A 24964-nucleotide genomic window follows, 5' to 3' on the forward strand; every position below is an offset into this window, starting at 1 on the left:
TTAATTATTCATGATGCCTTAATTATGTTTAGTCCACCGTGATCACTCTTTCTTTGGTGAAGAAAGTTGTTATTTGTGAGTCAAAAGCTCTTTATGAAGCAGACAGGCTGGTATCATCAGAAAGACTTGGGGGAGCAATTGGAATTATTAAAAGAAGCTTTGATTAAAGACAGGGAGTTAATTTAAGAAGAGTAACTGGTTTTATCTTTTTTTTTTTTTTCCCCTAGGTGTGCAGAACAAATCACACCCATGGATGTGTCAGGCCTCACCTGGAGCAGCAGGACTCACTCAGGTGCCCCAGGAGATGTGCAGATTATTCTTTTTATCTCTTTTGGGTGCTGTGAATGGCTTTCGTCCACAGGCTTAGAAATAAAATTTGGCTGGAAGGGTGAATCTCAGAGCAGCTGCCTTTGATCCTGCCAGGCTCAGGCCAGACAAGCTGCAAACAACAATGTTTGATCTGAAAATGTCATTTATTCTGCTGTGCTTGGGAGGGGAGGGGGCATTGGAGCTCCCCATTTTCCCTCAGTCACGGTGGCACTGAGGTGAATCATCCCACAAGGAGAATTCAGCCTCATCTGAACTCAGCAGGTCGGGACATTCTGGTTTCTGCATTAACTGAGGGCTCCAGGGCAGGGATTATTCTGTGTTGGCTCAAAGCTGAGGAAACCTTTGGATCTGAAATGCCAATAAACTGAAATTTTCGTGTCTTGGTTCTTGGAGATGGACAAACAGCTTTCTTTCCTAGCAGTGGGAAGGGTTTTCTTTTTATTATTTTTCTCATCTTTTATATAAAGAAAATAATCTTTATTTTAAAAGTGCTGATTAAGCCTGGCTGAGGGCCCACCTGCACAGACACCAAACCTTGAGGAAACAGTGCAGCATCAATTGAAATATTCCAAAATGAAATAATTAAATGACTAATAAATAATATATAAATTCACCTGGGCACCTCTGCCTTGCACCCCTTCCTGCTCCCATCCCTCCCCAGCCCATTTCTGCCTTGGAGAGGAGAGAAAATCTCAAATCATTTCCCTTCTGCCTGTGCCTTTCTGCATCTTTCCTTCCCCATGTCTGATTCCCCTGGCTGCAGGCAAGGCAAACACCAGAATTCCCAAGGATAGACGGGGGTCAGGGAGGAAAAGGGAGAATAGTCTGAAAAGCAAGTCAGAAGAAAGGCAGATCTCACGTGAAGGCAGATTTTCCTCCGTGGGCTTGAACTCTGCAGCAGAACCGTGGCTCTCAGAGCCGAGTGTAAAACACAACAAAACAATCAGATCGACATCAGGGTGGCTTGTGCAAGTCTCTATTTAATTACAGTGCTGCATGAAGACATTGGTTGGTGTCACATGTACCTGTGATGGGCATTTTATACATTCCTGACTCCCCTGGGAGTCGTGTTTGCACTGGAGATTTTCACCACAAGAGGTAGTGGCTTCATTTTTTCCTGTTTTCCTTTTATTTTTTTAAATTTTTTTAATTTTTTTTTTTTTTTTTTTTAATTTCAGCAGGATTGGATAAGCTGGTTAGACCTACTGGAGTTAATTTACTCTTCAGCCAGGAAGATAAACAGTTCTGTGGAGTGGGAGCAAAGCAGGCAAGCAGCAAACACAGTGCAGGCAGAATTCACTGGCTTTTAATTCAAACCTGTTTGGGGGTGCAGAGAGCCCCACCCAGGGCTGCAGCAAGCTGGGAATCACAGGGAGGGAAAGCAGGACCAGGAAGACTCAATAAGCAGAACTAAAGCTTCAATTATAAATCATGAATCACAAAAGAGGGGCTAGAGCAAGGCTCTGAAGTTCTGGAGGAACAAAGAAATGAAATCTTCTCGTTAAGGTGGTTTTAAAAACCAGCTCAGGACCCTTCCCATCACCAGCAGAAGTCTTTGGGGAAGCAGAGGTTTTGTTTTTTCGTTTGCAGAGTGGAAGGAACAGTGAGGTCTGGATCTGCCAGGCTCAGAGCTGGGGTGAGTCCTGCAGGATGCAGCTGACTGCCGATGGGTTCTGAGCAGTTCCTACAAACACATCCCACCCCAGCCCTGGGTTCCCGCTGTGCCAGCACACCCTGGCCTTGCTCCTGGCATTGCTTTACTCCTTGGAAAGCCAGAGGTGAGGACGAGGTTTGGTGCTGTCTCCTAAAGGGGAAGGAAGGCTCAGTTCTGGGTTTCAAAGTGCTTTGTTTGTTGTCTGGAAGTGCAGGAGTTTGATGGGGAAGGAAAACCTGCTGCAGAGGTGGCCAGAGCTGGCACTGCCACCTTCCCAAGGGCACTGGGGATATTCACATTCCCACAATTCAGCCTGGAGTGTGAGGAAGGAGCAGCTGAAAATGTCCTGGGGATGAAGGGTGGGCTGCAGGTAATTCCTCACAGCGAATATTGGAGCTCTGGGGAAATCACACCTGGGAAATGTTTTGGCCCATGTGAAGGACAGAGGCCTTTTCCAGCAGCTTTTTTTCCTCCATGGAATTTTGGAAGAGTTTTTCAGGTAATGGTTCAGGTGGGCTGAGCTATAAGGTTCTGCTCTACATTCACAAAAAAAAAAATTGGGAGCAAGGTACACAGATGAGGATTTTCCTTGGGTTAACACTGGGCACAAAGTAAAATTATGGCACAAAGTTCAGGTATTATCCACATTATCCTGAGGGATATTATTATTATTATTCCACTTATCCTGAGGGCTCACACCAGGCTTTAGTACAGGGCAAACATCACCTATGGCAATTTCCAAATGCTTTAAAGCTTTTTTGTCTATAAATGTAAATCTGCTGTTTTTGTTCAGCTCCCCACCTGTTAATTTCCCAAGTCAGAGATCTTTCTGCTTGTAAATACATTTAAAAATGCACCAGTAGCTTGGGGCTATTTTTCTGCCCAAAAACCTCCTGCCTTGGCATCATTCTGTGAATACTGAGGTACGAGTCTGAGTTGATTCCCATCTCTGAGTGGATTTGTTTGGTTAAAACTGTGGGGAAGAAAGAAAAACTCATGCGTGCCTGAGATGTCTCGAGCTGGCATTCCCAATTTTGCAGTTTTTAGCTCTGAAGAGCCAGGATCAAATGTTACACAAGGCTGTGGGCTGAATATCAAAACCCTGGATTCCAGCCCGTGCCAGGAATGCCAGGTTTAGAACAGAAACCTGGGGATTAAGGTGGGACTGCTGCTTCAATTTTAGAAAACAGCTGAGATTATGTGTTAGAGCTGCTTGGTGTAATCTCTTCCTGAATCAGAGCTGGAGCTCATCCTGCCAGCACAGGAAAAGTGCTCTGTTAGCAATCCAGGAAATCCAGGGAATTAAAGGAAACCTTGGCAGATCTTCACCTCATCGGAAGCAGAAACTGAGTGAATATTCCACAAACTGCATAGAGAAAAAAAAAAGGGATTCTATTGCTCTCCCAATTGTGTTTTTACTCCTTTAGAAAGCAGAAGGAAACTGCACCCTGGGAGCCTGCCCCTGCTTATGGCTATTGCAACCCTCTGCTGCTCCACATCCTGCAGGGATTTCTAGCCAGACCTATTTCCACGTCGTTTTATTCACCTTGCTGTGTTTTATTTACAGAGATATTGCAAAATACTGTGTGAACTGAGTACAAGTAGCAAGCACAGCGTGGGTTTGGCAGTGCCAGAGTCAGCGTGGTGAAATGATGCTCTTGTGGGGTGTCAGTTCCTAGAATCCATGGAAAAATAGATAGCAGAGGGTAAGGGATGCTGGAAATATCCAGACCTTTCCAGAGTCCAGCTTGGACACAGGAGCTGGTCCAGGTAGGGGCTTCCTTGGGTTTTTATTCTGGCTTTTTCCAAAATGCACAGTTTTATCTCCTTGACTGTTGATTTAAATTAGGCACAATGTTATTCTGCACTCTCTGGGGAGAGACAGAGGCAAATCAGAGCCGAGGTGCTCCTTGGGGCCCCTGATTTAGGTGAGAAGAGCCAGCCCTGGCCTGGCTGGCGTGCTCAGGGTGCTTCCCCTGGCACAGTGTCCTCGTGTCTGTACATTCACCACGCTGCCACCCCTCCCCTGGAGCCTGGAGATGAGATGCTGGTGGGCAGAAATCACTGATGGGAGATGGAGGAGTCCTGTTGGATGTACACCATGCAAGACAAGGTTCCACTCCTTGAGTTTTTCTCTCTCCATCTCTTTTTCTTTTTTTTTTTTTTTTTTTTTTTTTGGCTTGGGCTCCAAAATCCATATTATTTCCTATTCCTATTTACACCGATGGTTTGACATGAGACTGATGCCCCCTTCTCCCTTCCCCCCATGGCTTGTAGGCTCACACTGCTGCAGGTCTGGGGGTGGCAGAACCTTCTCGACCCGCCTGGGCACCTCTGGAAGTTTTTTGGGTTGGTTTTTATTTAATTTCTGAAGGCTTCAGCAGTTGAACAGCGGGCGAGCGAGCTCGAGGTGAAGGCAAAGCTATTGCACAGAGCTTCCCCAGCCCGGCCTGGCTCCTGCTGCCCAGCGGGAAGGGTGGCCTTGTCTTTGGTGAGAGTTGTGCCCACGACCCAGCGCTTCCTCCTGGTGGCCCCGTGGCCACTCTGCGTCCAGCGCACTCCAGGCCGGGTGGCCACGGGCGAGAACCGAGCGAGAGCGCCTCGATCCTTGCACCTCCACTTCCAACACGGTGCGAGGCTGGCTCTGAAAAGCGCCCTTGGGACTGGTCCAGAGGTCGCCCAGCGGGGTGAGCGACCCTCCCAGCTCGCTCCATCCCCACCAGGCGCTCGGGCACCCAGGGGTGCCCAGCTCCAGAGCTCCAGCCCCCTCCCCGGCTGCCCCGCTGTGCATGGGTGGCGTGGCTCCCTCTTCCCCCTCCGTTCCTAAAAACATGCGGGTGCTGTTGGTGGCTTTTAGCAGTGGAGGATCTTCATGAAAGCCTTGCGGAACTCGATGTTGAAGGTGGTGTAGATAATGGGGTTGACAGCGCTGTTGACGTAGCCGAGCCACGTGAAGGCGCTGTACATGGCCGGGGGGATGTTGCAGTCGCAGTGCATGTTCAGGATGTGAGTGATGAAGAAGGGGAGCCAGCAGATGATGAAAACACCTGGGGGGGGAAAAAGGAGAGAGGAGGATTTTGATTGCTGGAAGCTGGGCGGGATCTCAGGCTGGGGGAGCAGTGAGGTTCCCTGTGCTAGGAGGGGAATTTATTTATTTCCCTTTGTGCCCTGCTCTGTGTTCCACCCCGCTACTAAAAACTCCTCTGCCCGCGTAACGAGCCCAGGCACAGCAGGAACTCTTCACCCTTCAGAGGTGCCAACTCTGCTGCCTTTTGTTCCAGAAAGCCCAGGAGCTCTCCCTCCCCCCGTTTTGGGAGCTCAGATGCCCCCGAGAGGGGCAGCTCTGGGCACCTTTGGTGCAGCAGTGCCAGCCGTGCGTGGCTGGGGAGGAGGGACCCCTCCCACGCCCTTTGCCTGCCTCTTCTCCAACGGGTGAAGGGAAATGAATCCTGAGCGGGGTTGGAAAATCGGCCTGCACTGGACACAAGGAGCGGGATTTCTGCCCCCAGGGCAGGCAGGGCACGCTCTCACCGAGCACGATGGCCAGCATCTGCGTGGCTTTCTTCTCCTTCTGCTGGGACAGTTTCCTCCTGATCACGGCCTTGAGCAAGTTCCTCGTCTTGCCGTTGGGCAGGGAGTGGATCTCGAAGACCCTGGCTGTGTGGTGGGATTCTTTGGCATGGCCATTCTTCTCCACCTTCCCAGGGCTGCTCAGGGGTGCCTGCAGGGTAGAGTTGTTGCCCCGATTAGAAGCAACTGGCACAATCAACTGGTGGTTACTTGGTGCTGTGGGTTTGAGGGCCGTTTTCTCAGGGGGACTGGTACTGGACACCATCTCCATTTCCATCTCTTCTATGTGACTCTCTGCCTCCTGGACAAGAATCAAATGTCCACAACATAATGACAGGTAAATACACAGAGAGGAGCAACGAACATTCCTTACAGAGTGAAGCTGGATGATGTTGGAGAACAGTCAGTCCCTCCTGTCCCTCCCTGCGTGGTGCCTGGAGAAAGGGCTGTGGTGTGTGTGTGGATATTTTGGGCAGGTGGGATTGACAGAGCTGCACTGGAGGATTCTCCTTCTTGGCACAAAGAGGCTCAGAAATGGGGGAGACGCTGTCTCCACTCTCCACAGATTCTATTCAGGTTTTCGGAATGCAAATAAATAAAAATGGAATCAACAACCAAAACCCAACAAAGCCAGTGAAGTCCAAGATTTAAATAACAGAGAGGAGAAGGAAATCAAAGGCTCAAAAATGTTCAAATGCCGTGGCTTTTAGAGCTGATCTTTAGCTGAGCTTAAGCTGGCTTTTTGAGCTCTGTGAGCTTAAACCCCCTGCTTCACTCCAAGGAATGGGAAGACTATTTCAATTTTGAGATTGAATGGTAACCTTTGCTCTTAGGTTTATTTTTCTCCCACCCTACAGAAATTAACCTCGTGTCCTGAGGGAGAAGGGGAAGGCTGAAGGCTCTGGAAAGCTCCCACTTCTCTTTAACACTCACCACTTTGCGCTTATTAACTTGGAAGCTCCCATTGGACTTCACAATAACTGTGCAGAGCTTGACGTCTTCTGGATGAGTGCATTTGTCCTAAGGGGCAAGCACCAGCTCAGAGGTTACACAGGCAGAGAGGGGTTGGGAAGGGAAGCTGGTAAAGGGAGGCACGTGGGAATACAAAGGAATGAATCAGGAATTCATCAGCGTGGCTGAGGTGCCGAGCAGGATGGAAAACTGGATGGGAAAGTGCCGTGGAGGAGCAGTGCTGGAGGCTGCTACCCCCTGTGCTGCTCAGCAAAGAGGCCACGAAGCCTTGCTGGTGTTTATTTGTGTGTCCCTGTCTCTCTTTGCCTCCTTTCCAGGCAGCAGAGTTTGGAGCTGGAGCTGAGGGACTGCACATCCCCCTGGCTGTGCTGCGTGTGCTGCCAGAGCTGTGTTTTGACAAGTGCATTCACACCCAGCCCGCCCAGCTGGGCTCCCTCACACGCAGCTCCCGCTGGCACGGGCTGGTCCCTGCAGAGCTCTCCTTGCCAGGCAGGAGCTGTGCATCCCAGGCAATGCCACCCAGCTTTGGGGACACCTGGCAGCACCTGGAGGGGGGGTTACAGGAGAGATGGAGAGGGGCTTGGAGTGACAGGGTATGAGGGAATGGCCTTAAGCTGGAGGAGGGTGGGTTTAGATTGGATGTTAGGGGGAAATTCCTCCTTGGGAGGTTGAGGTGGCCCTGGCATTGGTTGCCCAGAGCAGCTGTGGCTGCCCCTGGATCCCTGGAAGTGTCCAAGGTCAGGTTGGACAAGGTTTGGAGCAACCTGGGATAGCAGAAGGTGTCCCTGCCCACGGGCTTTAATGTCCCTTCTGACCCAAACCATTGCATGATCCTGTGATTCTGCAGGACTGGCTCAGACCCTGGTGCAGCCTCTGCTCTTGGGTGCCCCAGCCCAGCCCAAGGCAGTGCTGTGGGTTAGTGCAGCAGCTCCTGGTGCAGATCTGCTGCTGGAACAGCCCCCGAGCCCCAGCGAGGACCCAGAGGAGAACCCAGCGCCGACCACAGCATCCGCCCTGGGGAGCCGCTGTGCAGCCGGGCAGGGCGGTTTGGGGCAGGGCAGGGGGGATGCAGGGGGGATGCAGGGGGCTGGCTACCTTCAGGGGGGCCTGCGTGTCCGAGTCCAGCACGTGGCTGCTCCGTTTGGTGCTGACCCTCTTCCTGCGGCGCCGCAGCACGATGTAGATCTGCACGTACACCAGCAGCGTCACCATGAAGGGCACGTAGAAGGACACGATGGAGGAGTACACCACGAAGGCAGGGTTGCCAATGATGCACTCCTTCTCATCTGCAAGACAAAGCCTGTCAGGGTTGTTGTCCCCACCGAGGGGACCGGCTCCCCTCGGGCTGTGGGGGTCCTGGCTGCTCCTGGCCTTGCAGCTAAGCATGCATACAGCCCCATCCCATGCTGTATTCCCGACCCAGTGTTCCCAGGAAACTGCTGCCTGAGCTGCCAGGCCTTTTCTCTCCTGCCTCAGGGAAGGTTTTGTCCCGTGCCTTTCCTTTTTGTGTGTTTTAATAGAGGAAGGATTTTGAATTTGCAGTGGGCAAATGTTAAGGTAGCACAGGTTGGGGTTGTGTGAACTCCTACATCAGCTCGGTTGTGGTGAGTGTGAAACTCTGCTCTGGAACAGCTGGGGATGAAACAGAGCCAGAACCAGCGTGCAAATAGTGAGGGGTGGGAGAGGACACCTCAAACACACCTCAGAGCTGATCTCACCTTCCTCCCTGGGGACCCAGGAAGAGCCCAGGAGCAGCTGCAGGTGGCAGAGCCCTCACCTGTGTTGTTGAGGCCGAAGAGGAGCGGGCAGGAGATGGCAAAGGAGAGCACCCAGACCACGGCGATCATGACGGTGACCCTGCGCTTGGAGCTGTAGCGAGTGTTGTAGAGCATGGGCATGGCCACGGCCGTGTACCTGCAGGGGACAAACCCTCTGCTGTCACCTGCCGGGGACACACCCCCTGTGTCACCTGCCTGGGCTGGCACTGCACCCTGCACCCTGCACCCAGCTCCTGCCTTGTGTGCCAAGGTGGACACCAGGAGGGTGAGGCTGGATCAGCTCAGTTCTCCTTCCCCCCCTTGCCCCCCAGGTGCCCCACCCCAGAGCACAACCAGAAGGACCAAACCCCTGGGAGCACACAGACAATCGCACCTGCACTCCCAGCAACAGCGTTTCTGTGCCTCCTGACAGAATTCCCTGCTCACAGCTCATCAAGATCCTTTAAGTTGCTCTTCAAAGAACTCCCAGCGTTTTCAAGCCTCTGAGTGCCAGGTCAAATGTGAGCACGCAGAGGTGGCTGGGACTTGCCAGGCTGGGTTTGGCACAGCCTGGTGGCACAGAGCGCTCACCTGTCAATGCTGATGGCACAGAGGTTGAGGATGCTGGCAGTGCACATCATGACGTCCAGGGTGACAAAGATATCGCAGTGGATGCGACTGAACCGCCACTCCCCAACCACCTGCAGAGAGACAATGGGGCTGGTGAGACATTCCTGGGGCTGGTGAGGCATTCCTGGGGCTGGGGAGGCATTCCTGGGGCTGGGGAGGCATTCCTGGGGCTGGGGAGCAACTCCTTGGAGTGGTGAGCAATTCCTTGAGGTGGTGAGTAATTCTTTGAGGTGGTGAGACGTTCCTTGGGGTGATGAGGAACTCCTGGGGCTGGTGAGCAATCCCTGGGGCAATTCCTTGGGGTGATGAACAATTCCTTGGGGTGATGAACAATCCCTAGGGCTGATGAGCAATTCTTTGGGGTGGTGAGCAATTCTTTTGGCTGGTGAACAATTCCTGGGACTGATGAACAATTCCTGGGACTGGTGAGCAATTAATTCCTGGGGCTGGGCTGCTGGCAGGGCGCAAAAGGAGAGTTTGGCACGAAGGTGGAGAGGCTGCTGGGTGGTTGTGCTGGTTCAGAGGCAGAGCTCTGCCCCTTCCAGGCCCTTCCCCCTGGGGCCGGGGTGATTCCACCCTGCTGCTCTCTGGGGGTTTGGGCAGCCCCAACAGCAAACCTGGGCTCACATTCCAGTGGCTTCAGGGAGCACAAGGCTCCTCCAACTCAAAAGGGAAGATAAAGGAGCTTGAAGAGCGCTCTGAAGCATTTCAAGGCACAATGAGGAGGGAAATACATCTATTTTAATTCCCAAGCACATCTAATTGTATTTATAGCATTTTCCCAGACAGTTTTTCCAATTACACCCAGCAAAGGTCAGCACCAGACAAGCAGGAGCTTCCCCTCATTTCTTAGTTTAAAAAATGGGGGTAGGCATTCCTCGCTTTTTTTTTTTTTTCTCGTGAACAAAATTAGTTTAATTCAGAGTGAAAAGCCTTTAACACTCCACACGATGTGCTAAGGACAAAGAAGTAATGATAACACTTCCAGGCACCAGTAGCCTTTTTTCTCTTCACTTCTCTTGCTGTTGAAGCTGAACTTTGCCAATCAAGTTTAATAGCAATTATTCGGACTGCTGTGTTTGACATGTGATGAAAAAAAAGTATATTTCCCTCTAACAAAAATAGAGCCTTACTGCATTTGAAAATAGAATGAATAAGATATCTATTCTTCGGTTATTTCTGCTCTGATATACATAACCATAGGCAGCATAAAGAAGGAAGAATGACTGCATTGAAGCCTGAGTGACAGATGAATACTCAGTGATTAAAGAAGCACTTAAGAGACAGTTACATCAGGAACTTCGAGGAGAATGTGCCCAAAGGCAAAGGTTTCCAGCCAGATCCAAACTTCTGCAAAACCAATTTCCTGAGGGCATGGTTTGGCAGAAGCTGGGAACTGCAGCATTTCTTTCTCTTGGTGTTTTCATCTATGTTAGAGAAACCTCCAAAATTTGGGGATAAAAGATCTGTTTGCACCAAGGCTGGGTTTTGTTTTTGTTTTTTTTTTAGTGTTTCATTTTGATTTTGACTTTTAGGCCAAGCTTATGACACAAAACCTGGAGAAAATTGTCCCAGCTGGTAGATGAAGGCAGCTGTGGTTCCTGACCATCCCCTGCAGCTGAGCCCAGAAAAGGGAGAGAATTTTGCATCATTTGTGGTTTATTCTCCCAGCATCAGCCTCTGCTTCAAATGGGTGGTGGTAAAAAAGGGATGGGATGGGATGGGATGGGATAGGATAGGATAGGATAGAATAGAATAGAATAGAAATAGAAATAGAAATAGAAATAGAAATAGAAATAGAATAGAATAGAATAGAAATAGAAATAGAAATAGAAATAGAAATAGAATAGAATAGAATAGAATAGAATAGAATAGAATAGAATAGAATAGAATAGAATAGAATAGAATAGAATAGAATAGAATAGAATAGAATAGAATAGAATAGAATAGAATAGCATCCAAGTCCCAGAGGCCTGGGGCCAGGTTAATGAGCCTGGCAGAGGTTCTGTGAGAGCCATGAAAATAATCATTAACTGCAGTGCTAATTAGCCTTGTGTCCCGTTGGTTTTGCTTTGCATCAGGACTCAATGGGCTCATTGATGGCTCCTTGCCCTGCTCTCCTCTCTGTGTTATCATCCCCTCCCAAAAGTGAGTGCCTGGAAATGAACTGGAAGCTCAGGATGGTTTTGTGCTGAAGGCTGAGGTGTGAAAAGTGATTTTCTCCCCTATATCGGGATATAAAAGCTGTGGATTCTCATCCTGCTTCCACAATTGCCTTCCTGCAGCCCCTCAGAAACAGGGCCTTGATTGCTATTTTTTATTTTTGATTGCTGGATTCAATGATCCTTGTGGGTCCCTTCCACCTCCACAAATTTGATGTGGTTTCAGTGTGATACCCATGGTGGGGTTTTGAACACAAAATTGGGGTCCTTTCCCTCTTGACCCCCAATTTCTGCTGCAATTGGGCTGTCATTTAGTCCCCTGAGCAGCACTGGGGTTTTAAGCTACCTGCTCTCACATGCATCTCCTGGAAGAAAATGGCAATTTCGGGAACAAAAAAGCTACAATTTCAAGAATAGGAAAAAAAGAATTGCAATTTCAGGGAACGAAAAAAACTATTTAGGGAATGAAAAACACTTCTGGGGGAATTCAGGAGGCTGCTTTCCAAGCTGCTAAACCCTCCCCATCCTTCCTCAACGCAGTGTGAAAAACGATGTTCACTTTCCTGGTAAATTTGAAAAGGTTTAATTAAAAAAAAAAAAAAGAGAGACAAAGACAATAAAGCAAAGGGTTAACACGGCCGAGTGCTTGGCCTTCAGCCAAGAGCACACCCTAACTCAGAAAAAACTTCATTAAATGTATCAACATGTTGTATATTCATAGATCCTCATGCATTATTCAAAAATTCCTTCGAGTTTCCCCAACCTGCCTCCCTCTCCCCATCCTGTAAATCAACATTTTTTTTTAATTTCTCCTTTTGGCTCTGTCCTGTCAGCACTCCCTGATAACAGAGATCAATAAATTCCTTCCCTGGGGGTCCTGGTGTCCTCACCACTCTCCAGATAGGAATTCCAAGAATATGAAGAATATCCTTATAATCTTTTACCATTCCCTGAATTAGTTGCATGAACAAAAGCTTTTTACCTCACTGTGCTATAATCCAAGAAAAATAGATTTATCACACTACTAGTTCTAAGTTCTGTTAATAGCAGAACCAAAACAAACTATATTCACACAGCAAAGTTTTCCAACATTACACATGCAGCACTCATTTTAATATTTGCAAAGAGCCAATAATAGAAATATGTGTTAGAGCTGAAAGGAGGGATGGGGGATTCCAGACTGGCTCTTTAAAATGCTGTTTATTGTATCCAGAGGATACAGCAATTTATTTATTATTTAAAATGCTGTTTGTTGTATCCAGAGGATTCAGCAATTCACGGGGTGTGGGTGACAAGAGCTCAGCCTACAATGGTCACCCTCAGCTGTGGGTTTGTCTGAAACCACTCTAGCTCTGGTTACAATGCATTCTAGACTTTTATTTTAATACATAACAACCAATCAATACCTTTACTATTACCCATCATAACTACTAACATTCCATATTCATGTTACTATTTTTTAATCACAAAAAGTGTGTCACAGTTTAAGATAAAAGTTGTTTTTCACTTTTCTTCCAGTGGAAAATTCTGAGACCTTATTTCTACTTGAAACACGGCATTTTTGTTTGCCTGTGAAAATATATATAAACATTTGATATAAACATTTGATATAAACATTTTTTGTTTGAGGTGGATTTATCCTTTAAGTCATAAAACCCCTTCCAACTCATTTTACTCTTTGGCTTCTTAGCTATCCAGTCAGACTGGCTCAGTAATTCTTTTTTTTCTATATCAAAACTTGCTCTCATTTCTATTCCTTCTTCAGACTCAACATTCAAAGATCTTTCTGCTATACACACACATCTGTGAGACTGTCCAGGGGTTATAAAGATGTGCCCAAAATTTGTATTCTCTCACCAGCTGTTCACCCAGCTGTTGCAGTTTTCTTTATCTTCCCCACAGCCCATCCTCCCTCCAGGAGATCTCTCCTGTTCATGGCCATGCAGTCCCAGGGCAGGGCTGATCAAATTCCATCATCCCATTGAGTCCCACTAATTAACTGATCAAATTCCATCATCCCACTGGGAGATGCTCCACCCAGGGGGAGGAGCCAAGCATTTCCTACCCAGATAAAAACTGAGGTTTGGAACAGCAGAGCAGCCTTTTCCCACTGGATCCCAGAGGACAAGAGCCAGAACTTTCTACAGGATCACTCCTTCAACAGGACCACTTCACCTGGACTGCTGCCACCCTAACCAGGGGGATGTCAGGCTGTGTTCTGACTCTGGCAGTGCTTTTCTTTTATACTATTGCAGGTATTATTTTATTTTTTCTCTTTTTCTCCTATTAGACAGTCTTGGGAGTCTCTCACTGGTTCTGTTTTCAAACCAGCACAGAGCCCCTCCTGTCCAAACCCCTTTTCCATCCCAACCCAAATGTATTTCCAGCAGCCAGCCCTTACCTCCAGGTACACCACCCAGGGCATGCAGAGCGTGGCCACCAGCAGGTCGGCCACGGCCAGGCTGACAATCAGGTAGTTGGTGGTGGTCTGCAGGGCTCTCTCCCTGGACACTGCCATGCACACCAGCACGTTGCCAAAGACGATGATGAAGATGAGGAGGGCGAGCAGCACGGCGTAGTAATTGTAGTGCGGCTTCGGCGCCGCCTCCGACGCGTTCAGGGCCCTGCTCCAGTTCCTGTCCCCGTCGTACCACGAGAGGTTGAGGGGATCCATGGGGCTCCAAGTGCCAGCTGCCAGCCCCACCCTGGCACCCACGGGTGTTGGGGAGGCCGTTGGGTCAGCGTGGAAAATAAAAACGGAACCTGTGGTTACTGAGCTGCAAAGATGGAGAAAGGACAGCGACACACACGGAGCTCTGTGGGGAAAAAAGGCCAATTTATTGTACAGACAGCCCGGATTTAAAGTGTGTCAGTGCAGCCAGGACAGGACAGGAGCTCATTGGACAATTGGGAAAAACATCCTTGGGACAGCACCTCAGGATGTGTCCCACGGGAAAGACACCAGGGGTTAATGTTGGTGATGAATTCCACTCTGTTTGTCACCGTGTTCTCACCCTGGGAGACTCCTCCCTAACTGAAGCTGCAGTCAGCTTGTCAGCCTGGGAATGGAGCTGAGAGTCAGGAGAAATCCAGGCCTGGAGAGAATTCCCAAGCTGGAATTCCCCAGCTCTGTGAATGTGTGTCCACAGGAACCATCAGGATTGTGCTGCCTCACTGCCTGGACCCTGCTCTCCCCGCCCTGGCTGAGATGTCTGGCTGGAAATGGGGTGCAGAACTGATCCAGGAAGGGATTCTGGAAGTTGGGTTTTATTTCCAGCTCACCCCCAGATTTCTGTGTCAGTTTTTGGGATTTTTTTTGTCCCCTGGCATTCCCTGCTCCCTGTTAGGTGTGCACAATTCAGGGCAGAAGTGCCATGACCCACTTTGTTTATTTTCCATGTGCCTCATTGAGCTTTGGGCTATATTCATTTTATTTTTTTTTTCTTTTGTCTTTTCCATATTATTTTTTTTTTCCTCCAGCAGCAAAATAAATAAATTTTAAACACCAAGACCTGAATAGTGACAATGATGGAACTTGACAGCAGCAGCTTTGCAGCCAGGGCTGGGCTGTGCTGCCTCTGCCACTGCCCCAGTGAGGTGACAGAGGAGGGGGACACGGTGGGGACAGCACTGCTGCCACCCCACAGCCCTTCCTGGCACTGGGAACACGGTTTTCCTGGTTTTCTTTGGAAAATCTTGCCACCACAGCAACACCCTCCACCATTCCCTGGGAATGAACCCCTCTCCAAAGGTAAAATATAAAAAAATCATGGGATTTCTGTGGAGTTCTCTAAAACCTATGGAGGGTTTGGTGTCCGTTTTACCCACTGTGAGTGGCTTTTGGACTTTTTCTGTCTCTCTGTGCTGTCACAACACCCTAAAGAAATTCAGAGGTTTGTGTGTCATGAACTTGAAATTCAGACAAAAAAAAAAAAAAGAATCTCCCGTGGTCTGAGGGAGGTGAACAAACAGAGAGAGGAGGATGTGGAGTGTGGAGGGCAGCTCTGGGTGTTGCTGTTTTGGGGTCTCTCTCTGGTGCCAGGGGATGAAAAGTAAATTCCATGTTTGCAGTGAGACTGGACATTCCCACAGCACACCTGGGTCCCACTCAGAGAAGGGATTGCCACCCAGCAGAAGCAATTTGGGCTCGAATTTGAGAATCCCTTCAGTTTATAAATCATTCCTGACCTCTCCATAACCCAGCCAGGGCTGCAGGTAGAGCTGGAAATGCCAACACCTGGCTGGGAGCTCCTGAGCCTTTCACAGAGGCCTCAAGCTGTGCCAGGGCAGGTTTATTTTGGATATTATGGAAACAAAAATTCCATGGAAAGGGTTGCCAAGCATTGGAAGAGTCTGCCCAGGGTGGTGGTGGAGTCCCAAAATCCTGTGGAGGTGGTTCCTGGGGCTGTGGTGGTGCTGGTTTCACTTTGGCTTTTCCCACCTAAACAATTCCACCTTTCTGTGGCCTCATCCCCCTGCTCAGCACTTCCTGGGATCAAATATTCCCCATTTCCCCAGCTGCATCCCCACAAAGACCACACAGGGAAATGTGGCCGTGCTCTCAGACACCCCAAACCAGGGCCACTTAATTTCCTTAATAAAAGACAAAGTGACTTCGATTTATTAAACCACGTAAGTGATCAAAATAGCAAAACATTTGCAAATATCAAATTCACCTGGGAACAATGGTTTCTTTATGTTTCACTGAGCTTTTGTGTGCTTTTCTCATTCAGAGAACAATTTGGATAATAATCCTTGGAAATTTGTTGCATATGGGTCCTTAATAGCTGATAATTCAAAAAGTGTCTGTCTGACAGTGCTATCAGCAGCACTTGATAGCTCTACAAATGTCTTCTTAGGAGCTGTCAAAGTGTCAGAAATTAATTAAATGTTAGCTTCTGTGACTCAGAGTGAAGGGGAAAAATCAATGCTAAATACAGCAACAGTTTTTTTCTCTTCTCCTGTTGCCCTTTCATAATGCAAAACTATCTCGAGGAGGCAGAACCATGCAGAAAATGCAGGGTGGGACAGAAAAAAAAAAAAAAAAAAAAAAAAAAGAAGCAGGGACATGGAGAAGTGTCTTTGAGGTGTAAAAATGATGGAAGGGTTTGAGATGGGCAGGATCAGCCCCTTGGGCCTGTGCTGGTTTTTCTGAGCTCTGACTGCAGGAATAAAATTGGCTTTAGAAAGGAAAGGCCACAGGCAGGGAGATGGGCTCAGCAATCCCAGCCTTTTCCAGGTGGTTCCAGCTCCCTGCTGGAGTTGGAGGAGTCATTTACAGCTCATCTCTGGTGTCCATTCATCAGGAATTTACTCAGTGGTGGTTAGGGAGGGTGTAAAAATCCCTGCATAAAGTAATCAAAATTTCCTTTCATTTCCTTCTCTATCTCCCTCAAGATTTTTTTTTTTCTTTAAATAGAACTATTGTCACAGTAATAATTTTTGTCTTGATGCACATCATGCAGAAAGTTAAAAGTTCATGTTTGAATGTTGTACAAATGAAAAGATTTGGTGTTTCTATTTAAAAAAAAAAGAGTTTTAATTTGGGAAAATGAAACAGAAGAAAACTTCCAAATATTTTGTATGAAATAGGGAAAATTAAGCACCAAAACCTAGAAATTAAAACTATGATCACACAATTAAAGTACACATCCTCGTGGTACAAACTACAGCTACGTGGAAAACTCTGTTAATTCCCAACTTTGGAAAGTTTGAGCTTTCAACCCTAAAAACAACCTTCTTTTCTCCAGCCCCAGAGCTGGCATCGTTTGGAAGCATTTTTGGTGGCCATTAAGGTGTCTTGTGAGTCTCTCAGTCCTGCTTTGAGGAGCAATTTTGATTTTAGTGCTGACAGTTCCTCAGCAGAGAAGAAAGAAGCACTTAAAGAGCAGGCTGGAAAAGGGAAGGCTTTTCCCTGCCCAGAAAGCTGCATTTTCCTGGGGAAAAGGGAGAGGGAAAAGATCAAAAACTCAGGGAAAAGGCACAAACAGCACCTGGCTCTGGCCACGTTGAGGTTCCTGCAATGAGGAAAAGCAGAGTCTTGGTTTGAGGGAGAAAGAGCCCTAAAAGGACGAAATTCCCTTCGTGAATTAACAGCAGCAAAGCCACTCTAATTCCCAGGCAGAGCCCCCACAGATTTCCAGGGTGGCTGAGCTAATCCAGAGATGGATTTGCTGCAGGGTCAAGGGCAGGGCAGGGCTGCAAGGTTGCAGCCTGGCCTTTGATGGCAGCAGTGCAGCAGCAGCAGTGCAGCATCCTGTGCTCATCCCCCTCCCCGAGGGGCTCTGCTCCACCAGAACCTGCCTGGGAGCAGCTTTCCAGCAGCTGGAGGGGAGGAATGTGCAGTGTGGTTGCTGGAATTCACAGGGAGAAGGCAGCCAGGAGAGGTTTGCCCTGCCTGCTCTCAGCTCCCTGCTCCTTTCCAGAGGGAAAACCGAGAAATGTTTGTTTGCAGTGCCAATATTTCAATGGATTTCGTCGAATTGTGATGCTGGCAAATGTGGGATGTTCACAGCCCAACAAAACCCTCTGGCAGGATCTGAAACCTTCTTTCAGGAGCAGCTGAGGTGTCACTCTCCTTTTGGTTTTTGCTCTGCTTGCAAACACTTCCAGCAATAAAATCCTCTCAGGGCTGATGCTGAGGAGTGTCAGGCACTGCCACTGGCAAAGATTTGGGGCCAAAACTTCAGCCAGCCTTTGCTTCTGCATGGAACCCCCCAAGGCTTCATTTAAGATGAAATCTGGAGTTCAGGGTGAGCTTTCCTCTGGACTCCAGACACAATTCTGGGGCTTAACTCAGTGTTTCCCAACAGGGGAACAGCAGCCAAAGCCAGCAGTGACAACATCCCTGAGGAAGATGCTCCAGAACAGCCCCAGAACAGCCCCAAAACAACCCAGAACAGCTCCAGAACAACCCAGAACAACCCAGAACAGGCCAGAGCAGCCTCTACCTGCTGTCCCCAAGAGGATTTTGCCTGCAGATGTTGCCACATTGATATTTCCTGCTAATTGCTGCTGCCCAGATGTGCCCAGAGCTGCTGAGGCTGCTCCCAGCCAGATCCTCTGCAAAGGTTTTGCCCAGAAATCGATGTCTAAGTGGAATTTGCACAGAACGCTGCCTCCCTGAGCACTGTTGCTTTCCTCTGGAATTTTGGAATCAGTGGGCCATGGGAAGCTGTCAGATTCCCATCCTTTCTGTCCTCAAGATGTTTGCTGGGCTCCTCTGAGAATGCAACAAAGATGCTTCAAGTCAAAGGAAATAACAGCATTTTTGTGGAGTAGAGAGGAGGTGGAAGAGAAAGGGAAGGGGAAAATGTGTTTGAGGAGGGGGGTGGGGGAAGCATCTTCTGGAGTAGTTTCACTATTTATTTTTTTTTTTTATCCAAGCCCAGAATTGCTGCGGTTCCCTGGAGAGGAGGGAAGGTGTGGAACAGCTGGCACTGAGTGAGAACCTTTTCCTCCTCATTCCTGCTCAGTGCCTGCAGGCATTGAGGGGGAGGAGGAAAGGCTGGGAATGAGGAAAATATTGAAAATGCTGCCTTGACCTGAGAGCTGCTGGAAAAGCCCATCCCCTGCCCTGGGCTCCTGCAGGAGCAGCTGGCACAGAAGTCACCCAGCAGAGCCCTGGTGGCTTTAAATAAACACAACTCCCCCGGGCACTGAGGAAATGCAGCAGGGAGGTGACAGCGGAGGTGACAGCTGTGACTGAGGGCCTGGCAGGAATTACACCTGAGTGTTCCTGCCTGGGGCTTGGAGGAGGCTCCTCTTTGCCCTCTCTGGTCTCCAGGAACCAGCACACTGCATGAGCAGGAGGTTTGGGCACCTCTGCACCCACAGGGCCAGAATTAGAGACAAAAATCAAAAAATCCTGTCCAGGCTGGGGCTTTTAGGAGGCTGAACTCTAATTTCAACACTGCAATCTTCCCATCTATCAATCCAACAGTTCTGCCATCAGCTCCTTCCAAAAGCCTCCTGAAAATCTTCCCCCTCTTCTTTTCTCCTGGCTCCCCACTCCCCAGATCCTTTGCTCTCCAAGGTATCAAAGGTGTAATAATTGCAGCTATTGCTCATTTCTGATTCAGAAACATTCCCGGTTTTGCATAATATCTAATTGGGTCCTCTTGATAGAAAATGTTCACACTGAGCACCTAATCCCAGTTTCCCCTCCTGTTCAGAGCAGCAGAGCTCTGGGCAGGGCTCTGTGGGTGACACCTGAGTCACCCACCCCAGCTGTTCTTGCTGATGCCGAGATGTTTTCTGCTCCCAGCACTTCCCTGCCTGACAATCACATTGCTCAGAGCTCCCTGCACCAATTCCAGGCTGTGATTCACCCCCTCCCAAGCAGCAGAGACCCTCAGGAGCCTCAGCTCCTCCTCTGGAACGCAGGGAGGGGTGGCAGGACAATCCCAGTGCCTTGTGACTCCAGAATTTTAAGGCTGAGCCCTGGTTTTAAGGCAGATTTCTCAGTTCTCCATTTGTGCTGTTGCTCCTTCAATCATTCCTCTTTCTCTATGGAATTTTTGCCCGAGTTTGAATTTGTGTTGCAGGGAAGTTGATTTTTTCCCAGAGCATTTTTCCTTCATGCCTGAGATGGACCAGAACCTTCCCCAGGACTGTGCTCCTGCCCTCCCTGCTGAAATCCAGGGCTCACATCGTGCTGGACCCTCTGCAGGAGGGTGTCCTAAGGCTGAATTTCTCTTGGAATTCACTGCCTGCTGCTCTGAAAATCTCATCCTTCCAGGTTTCTTTGCAAGTCCTCATGGAAGGGAAGAACTTCCCTAGAGGGAGAGCAATGTTCCTGTAACTCCCTTTTACCTGTCCTTGTGCTAATAAAAAGCAGGTTCTATTTTAAAAGGAATCTTTAAAATTAAAGATTAAGGCCTTGTCTTCATTCCAGGACTTGCAACCAAATATGGTTTCATCAGAAATCCTCCAATTTTAACTTTTTCTCACTCCAACATGTTAAACAGTCAAACCCAGGAACTTCAGCAAGGAGAGGTCGTAGTGGATGGGTTTGTGTGGCTTGGTTTGGGGTTTTTGTTATGAATAATCATTTTATCCCGGTTTGGGATATAAATATTTCCTTCCAGCAACAATCTCCTCCCAGAAAAGCCCAGCTCTGCCCCTGCCCACCTGGAATTCAGGAGGGGTTTGGCTCCTGCCTGGCTGCTGGAGCAGAGCCTCGGGTTCCTCCTGTTCTTTAAGAATCTGTGGGTGAATCAGGCCAAGCTTTGATCTCTGCAACATTTTGAATTTTTCAAGCTGGAGCTGCTCCAGACACAGCCCACTTGAGCCTTTCTCAGCTGCGTGGAGAGGATGGGCAGAAAAGGATTTTTAAAAACCATTTGTGACTCTGTGCTTTCAGCTTTGGACACACAGCCAGAAATACTGGGCACATCTCGATGCTCAGTGGCTAAAGGGGGAGGATTTATTCCTTGCCTGTGCTCTCACATCAGGATGGGCTCTGTCAGAGGCAGCTCTTCAGCCTGGAAGATATTGGTTCTTATTAAATATTGCATTACTATAGACCCAACATCCTGTTCTCTACAAAAGCCCTTTTTTTTCTTCTCATAATTCCTTTATCTGCATCCTAATGCCAAATCTCTCTGATGAGATCTGAGCCTCTGACTAATCTAATAAATTCCCAGCTTCATGAATGCTGGTGATCTGTGTTCCTTTAGAATCTGTGCAGTGTTTGAGATCATCTACCAATGTCTGCAAATAACCTTTAATCAGTCACAGAGCCAATTGTATTCTTTTGGAGGAATTGGAAAGGTTGAATCTCTTCGTTTCCCACCCACCTTAGTTATGTACAGAAGTGGCTGAAATTTGAACAAAATATTTACTTTTAAGTGCTGGATAAAACATAGCAAATATTTAAGGATTGTTTTTTTTTTTCATTATTTGTTTTTGTCTGTCTAATGTTCACATTTTGGTACTTGGCATTTGAAGTGTAAAACAATTTAATTGCAGAAATAGATTGTGTTAATTCCTTGGCTGAATAAACCCTTTTTTGCTTCCCCTCCAGCCAGCCTTCCCATATTTATGCAGCACCTGGCACAGGGATACTGTAGCTCTTGAGTCCTTCAGCCACACTTTATTAAAAGTAAATAATAATAATTCAGATTGAAGCCATCAAATATTTGCCCTCCACTTCTGTCACCGAGCACTCATTGAACATCTGCTCTTTCCATTTCCACTCCTCCCCCTGAGCTTGTTTGCAAAAATGTTTGCCAAAAGCAGCGAGATCCAGAGGAGAGCTCTTCTCTTCCCCTCTCCCTTCCCCTCTGTTTTCCTCGGATTTCTGGGATTTGCCCCAAACCATCCCTGACCGAGATCCGAGCTCCTCTGAGCAGCTTTGGGGAGGATCAATCAGCCCTTGCTCCCAGTGCCACTTCCCTGCATTTAAAACTCCAAGAAAACCCAGAATTAATTCCTGTCCTGTCCCTCGTAGGCTCCAGGCTCAGAGGGAAGGCTCCCACTATTCCTCCATCCAATTCTCCTCAAATTTCAAACCCTAACAACATTTAATCATTTCATCCCTGGGCTAAACCAGCTCAGCTATTCAAACCCTGCCTTCCAGCACCCACCTCTGCCATTTTTGCAGGCAGAAGGGGAGGAGGAGAATCCACCTCTGCTTCTGGATTTGTCCTTTTCCAGCTGCTGCCCCAGCGCGGGCGCTGAGCCGTGCAGGAATTGTGCTGCCTCAGCAGCTCTGAAAGCGGCATCTGCTCCCCTGGAGGGTCCCGAGGCCCCTGCTCTGCCCCGGGGCCACTCCATGGCCACTGCTGGCCCCACCTGCTCGGTGTGACCTTCCCGAGGGGCTTCCCGATGCCCTGAGAGCTTCATTGCCATTATAGCTGCAATATTCAATACCTGTTATAGCTGCAATATTTAATACATGTTATAGCTGTAATATTCAATACCTGATATAGCTGCAATATTTCATGCCTGTTATATCTGCAATATTTAATACATTTTATATCTCCAATATTTAATGCTTTTTACATCTGCAATATTTAATGCCTGTTATATCTGCAATATTCAATACCTTCTATATCTGCAATATTCAATACCTGTTATATCTGTAATATTCAATACCTGTTATATCTGCAATATTTAATACCTGTTATATCTGCAATATTTAATGCCTGTTATATCTACAATATTTAACACCTTTTACATCTCCAATATTTAATGCCTTTTATATCTGCAATATTTAATACCCTTATATCTGCAATATTTAATGCCTGTTATATCTGCAATATTCAATACCTTTTACATCAATACCTTTTACATCTTTTACATATTTAATACATTTTATATCTCCAATATTTAATGCTTTTTACATCTGCAATATTTAACGCCTTTTATATCTGCAATATTTAATGCCTGTTATATCTACAATATTTAACGCCTTTTACATCTCCAATATTTAATGCCTTTTACATCTGCAATATTCAATATCTTTTATACCTGCAATATGTAATTGCTTTTATATCTGCAATATTTAATGCCTTTTACATCTGCAAGATTAAATTACAGAAGGGGCTTACAGCTGGTCTGAGTTAATTAATCAAGTTTATTTCTGAAAAGAATTTTACCAAGGCCATTGGTACGAAGACCAAAAAGAGAAGAAGAAGAAGAGGATAAGCAAGAAGAAACCTGCAGCTAAATACAAAAGTATTTTTAGAGAAGTTTAGTAAAGGACAGTAGTGGAAACTGCTTTGCACTAATAAATGTTTGGTTAATCTATTATAATCAATGAATAAAGTGCAAACTTTGTCAAAGGTATAAAAAGCAGCTGGCTGCTGCAATAAACAGATATTAACCTTCTGAAATGCAGTGTGTCCCTTTGGATTTTATTAATTTATTATTTTGTCACAGAATGACACAGAGAGAGAGACATTCCCACTCACTGACTTTAAGGAATTAAGTAGGAAAAGAAGCACTTTATTTATATTTTATATCTATTTATAGAATTTGAACAATGACTATGGATTGAGGATAACACTTCCTGACTTCATAGGTTTTATGAACAGTTCATCAATTTTTTCTTTGTCTAAAGAGGAATGCAGAACATTCATTGTTTATAAGAAGAGAGTGTGAGAAACTGCAAAGGAATCTGTCAACAACCTGAAACACAAGGGCAACATTATTTATTATTTATTTTTTATTTATTTATTATTTATTTATTATTTATTTATTATTTATTTATTATTTATTTTTATTTTTTATTATTTTTTATTTATTTTTATTTTTATTTTTATTTTTTACTATTTATTACTTATTTCTTATTACTTATTTTTATTATTTTTTTATTATTTTTATTGTTTATTTTTATTATTTATTTTTAATTTCTACCTTTATTATTTATTACTTATTATTTATACATTTATTATTATAACAGGGGCATTTCATACCTTTTATATCTGCACCATTTAATACCTTTTACATCTGCAATATTTAATTCCACCCTGACACTGCTGCATCACCGTGTCCCCACTCTGTTCATCTTGTCCCACCCACAAACCCACAAATTCTCTTTTTTTTTTTTTTTTTTTTTGCTGCTCCTTGTTTTGCCACAAAAGCTCACGTTTGTGGGAGAATTATTGTTCCCAGGCACAGTGTTCAGTTTCCCTAAGAAAGAAAAACCCTGGGGGGAGTTTTCTGTGAATTTTGGGGAATATTTTTCCCTTCCTGCCCTTTGGAATTCCTTGCCTGGACAATCAAATTCCCCCAGAGCAGAGGGGAACATTTTAATTTCTCTCATGTTTAGTGAATTCTGCTAGTTGGAAGGATTTTGCTTCTATCACAGGTGTGGTCCCACCTGTTTTCCAGGTGAAATCATGGCTATCCTCCATGTGAAATTATGGATATTTTCAGGTGAAATCGTGGCTATTTTCATGGTGAAATTATGGATATTTCAAGCTGAAATCATAACTATTTTATAGGCGAAATCATAGCTATTTTCTAGCTGAAATCATGTCTATTTTATAGGTGAAATCATGGTTATTTTCATGTGAAATCATTGCTATTTTATAGATGAAATCATAGCTATTTTCTAGCTGAAATCACGGCTATTTCAAAGTGAAATCATGGCTATTTTATAGGTGAAATTATGGAAAATAAAAGGTGAAATCAAGGCTATTTGCAGGTGAAATCATAGCTATTTTCAAGGTGAAATTATGGATAATTCAAGGTGAAATCCTGGCTATTTTCTAGCTGAAATCAAGGCTATTTTGCCCAGGCCAAAATGTTACAACAGTGGTTTTAGGTTTTCTCTTGTTGTCACCACCACTGATCTTCTCCCATTAAATCTTCATTAAAATTCAGGCGAGCTCATTAAGGGGCTGCAGTGGAGCTCCAGCTCGTGTGTGGAGCACAGCCCAAGAACAGATTGGATTTTCCAATTTTTTCTTCCTCAGTTCATGGTTTTGAGCTGATCCTGCCCAAAAACAAACAAACAAACAAACAAAAAAACCCCTTGGAAACACAAATATTTTCTTCCCATATTCCACAATTTTTTTTTGGTAGCATCACTGACAAATCCCCAGCCAGGGGAAAAAAATTTGAACTTTCAGTGCTCTGGTTTTTGGCTGATTTGAGAAATTTCTCTCTCTCTGCCCCCAGCCCTGGGATCACTGCACTCAGCTGATGCTCTCCTGAATTTTATTTGACTTTTTCACAGTCAGCAACATTTCCAGCCTGCTGGGAAGTGCACACTCCATCCATTATGAGTCCAATTCCTAAATCCAGTCACCAGCACGGTGAATTCCATGTGATTTCCATTTTCCTCTAATCCACAAAGTCATTAGCAGGGCTCCAGAAAGCCATGAATATTTCCCCCCTGCTTGGCAGGGAGCAGATTTTCTTTCACATGAAGCGTT

At 46.5% G+C, this 24964-nt stretch overlaps 1 protein-coding gene across 13 annotated transcripts in view; it reads right to left on the bottom strand.

The window, feature by feature from the left end:
• Positions 1-1292: 1292 nt before the first annotated feature.
• Positions 1293-24964, bottom strand: part of DRD2 (dopamine receptor D2) — a 31464-nt gene continuing 7792 nt past the window's right edge. For 4 of the 13 annotated variants that reach the window (XM_088177851.1, XM_088177850.1, XM_088177852.1 and 1 more), the window contains 7 exons: positions 13477-13780; positions 8875-8984; positions 8304-8440; positions 7622-7812; positions 6488-6574; positions 5516-5855; positions 1293-5031 (listed from right to left, as the gene is read on the bottom strand). In XM_088177851.1, the coding sequence (XP_088033977.1) occupies positions 4838-5031; positions 5516-5855; positions 6488-6574; positions 7622-7812; positions 8304-8440; positions 8875-8984; positions 13477-13749 (1332 nt within the window). In that variant the 5' untranslated portion in view covers positions 13750-13780 and the 3' untranslated portion in view covers positions 1293-4837. Of the gene's footprint in view, positions 5032-5515; positions 5856-6487; positions 6575-7621; positions 7813-8303; positions 8441-8874; positions 8985-13476; positions 23284-24964 lie in introns of those variants that run through there. The other 9 variants (XM_088177855.1, XM_014884656.2, XM_088177858.1 and 6 more) reach the window with 7 other exon arrangements.

This window comes from Sturnus vulgaris, chromosome 23 (genome assembly GCF_052056855.1).
Source record: "Sturnus vulgaris isolate bStuVul1 chromosome 23, bStuVul1.hap1, whole genome shotgun sequence".
Taxonomy (NCBI): domain Eukaryota; kingdom Metazoa; phylum Chordata; class Aves; order Passeriformes; family Sturnidae; genus Sturnus; species Sturnus vulgaris.